The following is a 10,573-nucleotide window of genomic DNA, read 5'->3' on the forward strand; positions in this document are numbered from 1 at the left end:
TATATATATATATATATATATATATATATATATATGTATATATATATATACATATATACATATATACATATATACATATACATATACATATATATACATATATATACATATATATACATATATATACATATATATATGATACTCTACTCTTTAAAATAATACATCAGAATTATTCTTTAAATCTTTTTGTTATGAAAGTACACTCACTATATTTTGGAATCTAATTAAGCCTTCCACCAAATTTCAAAAGTCAAAAAAAACTTTTAATTAGATTTCAAAATCAGTTAGGAGCTCATCAGAAAATTTTTATTCGAATATGATTCTAGTTCCCAATGTATCTAAATCCGATAGATTCTTTACTGAATTTTAAAAATTGGATAAAAGCTATAATCGGATTTTGTAATTCAATAATTCTATATTTCTAAATCCATATAGCACTCATTTTTATCTTCATATATACTATATTGATCATTTTAAATGGAATGCAAATCAATATATTTAAAAAAAATGGAATATGCATATCTGGTGACTGGTGTCACTAGTGGAAAAACGTTGTATAACGTCACAACATAGACGTCGGTTGTTATGTGCACTGACGTAAAACGTTGACCAGTGGCAAATTCGTAATTAAGTAGGACAAGTAGATGTCGGGCCCTGGCCTAACCGATTCCTGAAGAAGTCTAGACGTCGGTCCCCCTATTAGGCGACGTCTAAAGGGATGTCAGGTAAGGTCAATAATCGACCTATAGACGTCCACAAGACAACCACCAACGTCTATAGGTCTCAGAGATGGTGAAAAGTCGCGAGGTAGACGTCGGTGCCCCCTATTGGACGTCTATAACCTAACAGGTAGTTGGGTGCCATTATTGTCTGAGACATAGACGTCGGCGTCCCCGCTAAGGGACGTCTATAACCTGACAGTTAGGTGAAACTATAATGATTATGCTACAAACTAGACGTCGGTTACCATGCAACCGACGACTATGTCCAACTAGACGTCAGTTGTGCACATACCTGATGTCTATAATCCACGCCAACATTAATATTTAAATCATATAGACGTCGAATTAATGAGAGCACCGACGTCTATAACCTTACAAACGTCTGTCGAGATGGATAACCGACGTCTAAAGTGACATAAACTTCAGAACGCGAACCTGCGAGCAGTTTCCACTATTCATCGTCTTCTTCGTCGAGAGCCCTTCTCCGTCGTGCCATTAGAGGTTCGTTTTCTGTGTTTTTGACCGTTTAAATTTAGTTTTGCTCTGATTGAATTAGTCTTTGATGAAAAAGCTTTCATTTGAACTGATCATAATTTCATTTCGTTGCGTTTTGTTGCAGTTTCGAACATCTTATTAGGTTGCGTTTTCGACTATTTTTGGACTTCTTTTCTGACCTATATTTGGGCGTGCACTACGACAGCTATCTCATTTGGTTATATATAATCTGCTAAAAAGGTTAGGTTGTTTCTTGAAAACTTAATTTGTATGGATATTATTAGCTTTTGTGTATGATGTTGGCATTTTGAATTTGCATTTTATTAGTTTTTTTTATGATTTCATATTGACGTTTAGGTATACATGTGTTTGCAAATTGTTAGTATATGCATGTGTTTGCAGATTGTTGGTATATGCATGTGATTAAATTTAGTTGCATTAGTGTGAAATCACTTAGTGAAAATTATTTCTCGTTTGAAATTTAACACAAACGATTAAAAGATTAATCGTTTGTATTAAATTTTGAATTGTCCGATTGTCCAATTGTCCAATTTTATACTGATGAAGTATGTTATGAACATAGTATGGATCGAAGCTGGATGAATGCACGTCGCCTCTCTGAAGAATATGAGAAGGGTGTTTCGGTGTTCTTGCAATATGTTAAAGAAAAGGCAAAGTCTGTGAACGGGACATAATTTCTTCCTTGTGTTCGTTGTCTTAATCAAATGCGACAATACTTGGGCAATTTGCATGATCATCTATTCATGTTCGGCATAACGAGAACGTATACGGATTGGACTTGGCATGGAAAAGTACTGGACCAACCTATGACGTCACGAGGAACAAATTATGTAGAAGAATGGATGAGTGATCATTTAGAGGACATGATACGTGATGTTGGTGAAGATAACTTTAGAAGAGCTAATTTGTACGATTTTGTAATCAATGATTCTGAGCAACCGTTGTACCCAGGCTGCATGAACTTTACACGTTTATCTACAACTTTGAAGTTGTTCAGTTTAAAAGCAAGGAACGGATGGATCGATAAAAGTTTCACGGAGTTGTTGGATTTACTGAAGGACATGCTTCCAGAAAATAATACTCTTCCTATTCAAAATTACGAGGCCAAAAAAGTTTTATGTCCAATGGGTCTTGAATATTAGAAGATACATGTTTGCCCCAATGATTGTGTTTTGTACACCAAGGAGTTTGCTTCACTAAAGTACTGTCCAACATGTGGTATAAGCCGTTTTAAAAAGAAATCTGACAAAAACACTAGTGAAGAAGGTAATGATGGTGCACCTAGAAAGGTCATATGGTATTTGCCTATAATACCTAGGTTCAAACGTATTTTCTCTGTTAAGGAGGATGCAAAGAACCTTAAATGGCACGTTTTAGGAAGAAAGTGCGATAATCTTCTTCGCCACCCAGCAGACTCACCATAGTGGAAGAAGATCAATGAAACATTTCCAGAATTTGGTGCAAATCCAAGAAACTTAAGACTTTCACTTGCAACTGATGGCATGAATCCGTACGGGAACTTAGGTAGCAAACACAATTCATGGCCAGTTATGTTGATGATATACAATCTTTCTCCTTTGCTGTGCATGAAGAGAAAATATGTCATGTTGTCAATGATGATATCTGGTCCTAAACAACCTGGCAATGACATTAATGTTTACTTGAAACATTTAATTGATGATTTGAAATTGTTGTGGGAAGAAGGTGTTGAAGTGTTTGATTCAGATGTTGAAGAGAATTTTCGTTTGCGTGCAATGTTGTTTTGCACTATAAATGATTTCCCGGCCTATGGAAACTTGAGCGGTTATAGTGTTAAAGGACATTTTGCATGTCCGATTTGTGAAGAAAACACTAGTTACCTTCAATTGAAGCATGGTCAGAAGACGGTTTATACAAGACATCGAAAATTCCTTCCTTGCAATCACCCTTATCGTAGATTGAAAAAAGCATTCAATGGAAGTGCCAAGGATGAGGTTGTGTGCAGACCCCGGAATGGTGAAGAGGTGTACCACAAAGTCAAAAACATTGACATTGTATTTGGAAAACATTGTAAAAGTACATATCCAAAAAATGTTTGGAAGAAACGATCAATATTTTTTAATCTTCCTTATTGGTCTTTCTACGAATTTATATTTACATGAAAATTTCAATTTCAATTCATAATAACTAACCTTGTGTATATTTTTAAGGTATGTCGACCTCAGACTCAGCATCAGCACAGAGCAAACGTACAAGAGGAGTGACACATTTGCTAGAAGCGACATCCGGACAGGTTCCTGGGCAGAGGAAACATCTTGAGATTGACCCAAGAACAGGTGTGGCCTCAGGGCCAAATCCTGATAATTTTAGTAGTTATCTGGGTAAGATAGCCAAAACCCATGTTTCTATCCTTCACGCAACTTGGGATGACATCCCAGAGGTCGAGAAGAACCTTTTATGGCGAGATGTTCAGGTATGGTTACTTAAAAGAAATTTGATATAATTATTTATTTGATCTTATTATGTCATTCACACGTTCCTTGTTTTAAAAAGCTAAAATATGATGTTTCAAACACCCAGAACATGAGGCAGAAAATCTTATCGCACATATGTAAGATGTGTAGGGATTTCAAGATAAGGCTGACACATGTGTATGTATTTGGAAAAAGACAACATGAGAATCCATCTCAGAATTATTCCTTTACAGAAGAAGAATGGATCCAGTTTCGTCAATCTAGAGAGACTGAGGAATGGAATGTATTAATCTTAACCAACAACGTCTTCAAAGCAGTTTTTATTATTATATAGTTATGCGTAAAAATTGTTTTACAGGGTAAAAGGTTAGCTGCCCAAGAAAGGCAAAGGCTAAATGATGCACCACACGTCTTATCACGAGGTGGTTATGCGAAACTGGAGAAGAAACTTAGGAAGGATCGAGCGGATGAGTTGGGGCTTGAGTCCCCGGACCTAGCACCTCCACCTACAAGGTACGAGATGTGGAAGGCTACTCGGACGAAATCTGATGGGAACATGACATCTGCCTCAGCCATAGCGATCTCATAGAGAATTGTAAGTTGAAATTGTAAACATTACTTTATTGGCTTTTTATCATATCTTGCAATTTAAGTAACGTAAATTTTTTAATGTGCAGGATGAGTTGGTTGAGCAGCAGACACAGGGAACATTTATTCCCCAAGGTAGGGATGACATTTTAACAACGGCCATTGGCAAACCGGAGCACCCAGGACGTGTACGTGCAGTTCCTGGGTCCATTGGTCTTCGTGAGTACTTTGGCCCTGTACAAAAAACAACTCAATCAACAAATCAGGAGGCACTGAAGCAGATGGATCTTCAGTGGGAACAAAGAATTCTTCAAATGGAGCAACGCTTCACTCAACAACTAGAATAAAAAAAATAAATACAAAGAGCGCTGGAAGAGAAGCTATAATCCATGACGTAGGCCACCGTGGGTGTGCCCACTAAAACTCCCACACCACCTCCTGCCAACACCAAAGGATCCTGCTCCGCTGTTGAACCTACTAACTACATTGGTCAGTATGACTTGTTGGTTGATGGGGATCCCGCACGCATTGTGGTTGTCAGACGAGTAATTGAGGGAGGCCAGACTATTCATGGTGTTCCCATATCACCCGACCACGTGCGTGTCATGATTGACGAGGTTCGGGATCCACAGGCTCAGGTGTTTGTACCAACTCCTAAAGTTCAATTTGTGGGGGAGGCGATAGGAACTTTTTTAGCCTGCCCTAGAGCATTGGTTATCACACACATTGGTACACAACAGGTATAATATTGTTATCTTCACTAATTTTATATTATCAATTAAAAATATTTGTTCATAACTTTGAAAATTTTATGTTCAGTTCACAGTCCTCAAAAGCAATCGATGCATGACGCACCAATACCTGAATATGATGATGCTGATGATGGTGATGACACGGCTGAAGCAGAAGATAATCCCATAGCAAAGCTACTGTCAAACATTCCCAAGTTCAACAAAGGATCAATACAAATATACTGGGAATTACGAGTATTTGGTCTTCCCCCCATATGCCAGTATATATCACATTCAATGATGTATCGGAGACCATCCAGGGAGACAAGGAGTTGAATATTTCCATTCTTCAACTCTGGTGCATGTAAGACAGTTAATTTTGTCAACCATAATAGTTTAAGTTAGATGCCTACTTTGTAACAAGTTAACTTTGTTGTTATAGGTACATGGACACAGTCATTGTAGACCAAGGTCGGTCTTCCATTTACGGATTTGTTGAACCTCAAACCATTCAACGTTGTGGTAACACAACTCAAATCAAACAAGATTACTTGCAAACATGGATGGCTGAGTCAAACAGAGACATATACCTTGTGCCATACATTGATGGGTATGTGTTGTTTTATGTAAAAGGTAATTAAATGTTTCCTTAATTAGTTTACTAACTATTTATGATGTTCCAAACAGGGCTCACTGGCAGCTGGTGGTCCTCATTCCCAAACAAAGTACAGTTGTCTTCTTCTGTTCGCTGCAAAGGAAGATGAAAAATGACTTGAAAACCATGCTTCAAGGGTAAGTGTATCACTAAAAATGACTTTTAAATTCATGTAGGCCTTAATTTTTTATGATTTCATACTTATATTCATATTACTTTCTATTTTAATGTAAATAGAGTAATGGGTAAATCTCGAGGTCAGCTAAATCAAGTCTTGTATCCCAAGGTTTGGTTGGTGCATTTATAGTTTTAATTCATTTATTTTCGTTATTCAATGATCTTAATTCTTGACTATATTTAGTTTGTCATTTTAGTGTAACAGACAGCTAGATTCATGGGAATGTGGGTACTATGTGATGTCTTGGATTAAGACCATCATTCGAGCTGGCATTACACATAGTTGGAATGAGGTAATAATCAGTCTTACTTTGAAAACATCAAAAATCAATTAATTCTTTTGAACATATATCAAACCATAATCAATATTTCTTAATTGTGNAGCGCTTCAACAATATATNTGNTTTACCCGAAGACACGATAAAGCAGCTAAGGCACGAGTGGGCAACTTATCTTCTCCAAAAGTGGAACTAGAGCAAGACTTATTTTTGTTGTTTTCAACTACATAGGTTTAGTTTAAGTTTATAATTTCATTTTTTTTATCTGTGATTGAATTATATCTATTTATAGCTCAAACAAACAATTCTTTATTATAAACAATTGTTCTGGGAAATTTTTCTGAATTTCAGGTGTGGTTATATTCGAAAAATAAAATTTTTATTAAAAAAAAATACCCAGTAGACGTCGGTTCATGCAAAAAGCGACGTCCAATAAGTAACAGTGGACAAAAAAATCCAGCGTGCACAGACGTCATTTTTGTTGACCATTGACGTCTTAACATCTATTGTGGCTACGCCTGACGTCTATGTAAACGTCGTATTTGTACATAGCCGACGTCTGTCATTACCAGACTGATGTAAAGTTAATGTCACTGAAATATACGTCGATTCCGTAAGTGACGTCAAAAGCCCAAAATAACCGATGTTAAACAGCTTTTTTCCACTAGTGTGCATGGATGAAGAACGAACATTGGTTTATGATGAGTTTTTGGATACCGTTCATTGCATGCATCACACTTTTCAACGATTTTTTTCATTTATATATTCCTTTTTAAAATGTTATGATAAAAAAATTTAAACATCATTTAATAATCATTTAACAATTTATATAATATAAAAGAGTCATTAAAATATAATTTTTTATTTATAAAAAATACTAAGATATCATGTAAAAAAGTTTTGAATATCAAAATAACAATATCTAAATTAAAAAATATGATTACTCCTAAAATTTAAATACTCAATTCATACACAATTTAAGTGTGAAAAATTTTCTGTAGAATTTTAATTTATTTAACAATACAGTAAGAATACAATAAGGTGAGGTGCTGCACACACTATACATATTTCCAATGTGAAAGAAAAAATTTACATTTGTGCTTATTTTTATTCTCATTAAGAACGAAATTTTGTATTTCATCCATTTTTATGTTATCATTACATATTTACTCTTATATATTTAAATAGTAATTTAATAATTTTTAATTATAAATTATAAATTATATAAAATTCTCATAAACTTATTTCTTGAAATTTTAAATATAGCTGATCTTGTTGAGTGACTATGGATAGATCTGAATGAGAGACCTTATGCCCAAAACGGGAGTTATATCGTAGTTATTGAAACCAGCAGAGGAAAACAGCTTAACCCACTCTTTTTTGTTTCTCTCTTTTCCGTGGACCATCACCATCAACATATCAAAGAAGAGTTGTGTTTCAACATATTCTTCATCTTTCACTTCATTATCCATCACAATGTCTATGATTATCACCTTCCCTTTTTTCCCTTTCTTAGATATAGCTTCCTTGCATTTCTTCAATATTCTCACACACTCCTCATCGTTCCAGTCATGTAATATGCACTGTTTTCTCATACAAAAAGTAGAAGGAATTCAGCTTATTAGAATAAGCATCTCAAGTAATATAATTAATATAGTAGGGCCACTTATTATAAGTCAGATGACCAAGTTGAATCTGCAAACCTAACATTAACTAAATTAGTTATGTTTATTAATTAGAAAAAGACTCATCCAAAGAAAGAAAGAAAGCCAAAAAAGTGTTACTAATAAGTTATTTGAGGAGACAAGAGAATAAAAATGAGGAGCAATATTACTATATATAATTTGCTATATTTTTCCATGTTCATATATGATTCTGAAACAATTGCTATTCGATATTTAATTTGAAGAAATAGTTAGAATACACTAGTGCTAGCTTACCGATAATCATTATATATGTTGATTATTTCGTTTGATCAACAATGGTGATATTGTTCTTTCTTTCCCAATTGATCAATACATTGGCTCAATTTTCTGAAGTTTAACATCAAGTAAATTGAAAGAAAAGTTAAGAATGTAACAGTGTACTATGATTTGTAACGATATTTTACCTTCAACAAAATGGCATTTGTTGGAGGAATCTCCTCAAACATGTCCCCTCCAACATATTTAAGGTTGTCACTTCCTTGCAAGCCAGAAACAACATGTGGAAGATCAAATACGATGCATTCCAATTGAGGGAAGGATTCGGCAATGGCCTTTCCCATGGTTCCTGTACCTTCCCCAACATCAACCAATGACTCCAATCCCATAAACACCCCTTTGCATTTCTCAATCACTGAACTAGTGATTAGTTTAGCATCACTTGCCATAGCATCATTGAATAAGATGTTAATTCTGGGATCACTGCCAGCATACTCCCAAAACAATTTCCCATGTGCCATTTCAAAGGGTGTAGTAATACCATTTTTGAACCAACTAGAAAACTGATTCCATGGATTTGTTAAAACTGGATCAAGCATGGCCTGCAGGAAAGGTGCCATACTCATTTCATGGCTCTTAAGCAGAAGGAAAGAGGCATCAGTGAGTGCATACTTGACTTCAAGGTCGTTGTCGGTGTGATTGAGTTGAGAGAAGAAGCCAGAATGGACCATGATTCGCATCAAGCGAGGGATGAAATGAGTTTTGGAAGAATGAATTGGAAGTGAAGCAATGAGGTTTGAGAGTGAGATGGGTTGGCCATGGTTGTGTATGATGTCTGCTATGCCTAACTCAACAACACACTTAAGGGACATGGAATTTATGAAGTTAAAAATATGATTCCATATGTGTGTTTGAGCCCTCAGTAGTTTCGCGTCATGGGATTCCATAATTTCTTGCATAAACTACTTGTTCAATTTGGAGTATGGAACCTCACACGATTTGGGTCTATTTATATGCAACCGAATATCCAAGCGGCCACTTTATTATAATTCATAGTATATGACGGTAGATTATTATGCCTCCATACTAATATAATTCAATATATTATTTGTGTTGGTTCTACCTCCATACTAATCATCTCAATGTTAACTTATGGGTCTCACAATTTATAATTTGTAGGAATTCTATTTCATTTGAATCTTTGTGCCGAAAAAGATAAAGTTATAATACCCTGCATTGTTGCGTTAAATATTATTATAACAAATAATATTAAAAAGAAAAATATGAGAAATATATAACAAATAAAATAAGAATAAGAACTGTACCGAAAGAAAATTAAGATTTGATTGAACTATTATTAACTTAACAAAAAGTATAAAGATTTATCTCAACTATTATAAATAAAAGTGTAAGAAAGATTTCATAAAATAATAGAGAATCTCAAACAAAACTCATCCGACTTGTATCAGAACGTGTCCGGTCTACAAAAGAGCCTGACCTGCCTTCCGTATAGCCCGTTTGATCTTCGTTACTACTCTTCTACCAGCACCAACCTCCAGCCCGTCCAAGAACCTCATAAAAAAAATGATAAACACAATTATATATTAATATTACGTGTTATTTGTGTCAGATTTTCATCATTTAGGTTCCTTAAAAGCTTTATTAATTGTATTAGAACGATTATATATAGAGACAAAGTGGTGATTGTGTTGATGGTGTCAACTTGTATACTTTTGCAACGCTTTCCTTCTTAAAATAATATAAAAGATCTTGCTTGATGATGATGACATATATGTTTTATTTATCTCAATTGGGTACGGTTATAATTAACTCAATAAAAAAAAATCTCAAGTTGTATCTTAAATGCATGGTTTTTTTAAAAAGCTGATCAAATATAAGCCAAATATTACGAGAATAGGAAACAAATTTTGCAATTACGATAATAGGCAAGTTGTGGGAGTTCAGATGACTTCAAATGAAGAAGTCGTGCCTCCTCTGCATGACTTCATCCTATAGCTTTGATTAGGGGTGAAGTCGTGCATCCAAAAACGACTTTTGGTCTTTGTAATCTATTACCAAGCATTGTAATCGATTACAACAGGTTGAAGTCGTGTCCCCCTACATGACTTCACCTTTGGTAAGAAAAAATAACTCTGGTAATCGATTATAACCATGATGTAATTGTTTAGTTTTATGTGTAAAACGCTCTGGTAGTCGATCACAGCATACTTGTAATTGATTACCAAAGAGTTTTATGTGTATAAATGCTCTGGTAATCGATTACAACAGAGCCATTTTCATCTTAATTGTGTAAAAACTTTTGGTTCTTTTAAGTTAATTTTTGTCTAGTTATTTTAATTCTTGTAAAGACATGGTTGTTGAAGAAATTGACATGTATTATTATGTTTAGGATGAGTAATTTTTTGAATTTAAATACAAATGGAAAGCATAGAAGAAAGTCAAAACTGAAACTTCAACTATTTTATTGAATTGAAAATGCATTACATAAGGAAAAGCTAAAGATAAAATAA

At 34.5% G+C, this 10,573-nt stretch overlaps 1 protein-coding gene across 1 annotated transcript; it reads right to left on the reverse strand.

The window, feature by feature from the left end:
* Window positions 1-7,390: 7,390 nt before the first annotated feature.
* On the reverse strand, window positions 7,391-9,020 carry LOC106764443 (probable O-methyltransferase 3). Its single transcript, XM_014648727.2, has 2 exons — window positions 8,231-9,020; window positions 7,391-7,703 (listed from the first exon to the last, which is right to left on the reverse strand). The coding sequence occupies exons 1-2, from the start codon at window positions 8,999-9,001 to the stop codon at window positions 7,404-7,406; spliced, it is 1,071 nt and encodes a 356-aa protein (XP_014504213.2). The 5' UTR covers window positions 9,002-9,020; the 3' UTR covers window positions 7,391-7,403.
* Between the last annotated feature and the right edge of the window lie 1,553 nt (window positions 9,021-10,573).

Source organism: Vigna radiata, chromosome 6 (genome assembly GCF_000741045.1).
Source record: "Vigna radiata var. radiata cultivar VC1973A chromosome 6, Vradiata_ver6, whole genome shotgun sequence".
Taxonomy (NCBI): Eukaryota; Viridiplantae; Streptophyta; class Magnoliopsida; order Fabales; family Fabaceae; genus Vigna; species Vigna radiata.

Bases quoted from the DNA above. Each gene is read 5' to 3' on its own strand.
- LOC106764443 (XM_014648727.2), bottom strand. From the start codon at position 9,001: ATGCAAGAAATTATGGAATCCCATGACGCGAAACTACTGAGGGCTCAA. The intron at 7,704-8,230 runs GTAAAATATCGT...ATGAGAAAACAG, and splicing joins CAAATGCCATTTTGTTGAAG to TGCATATTACATGACTGGAA.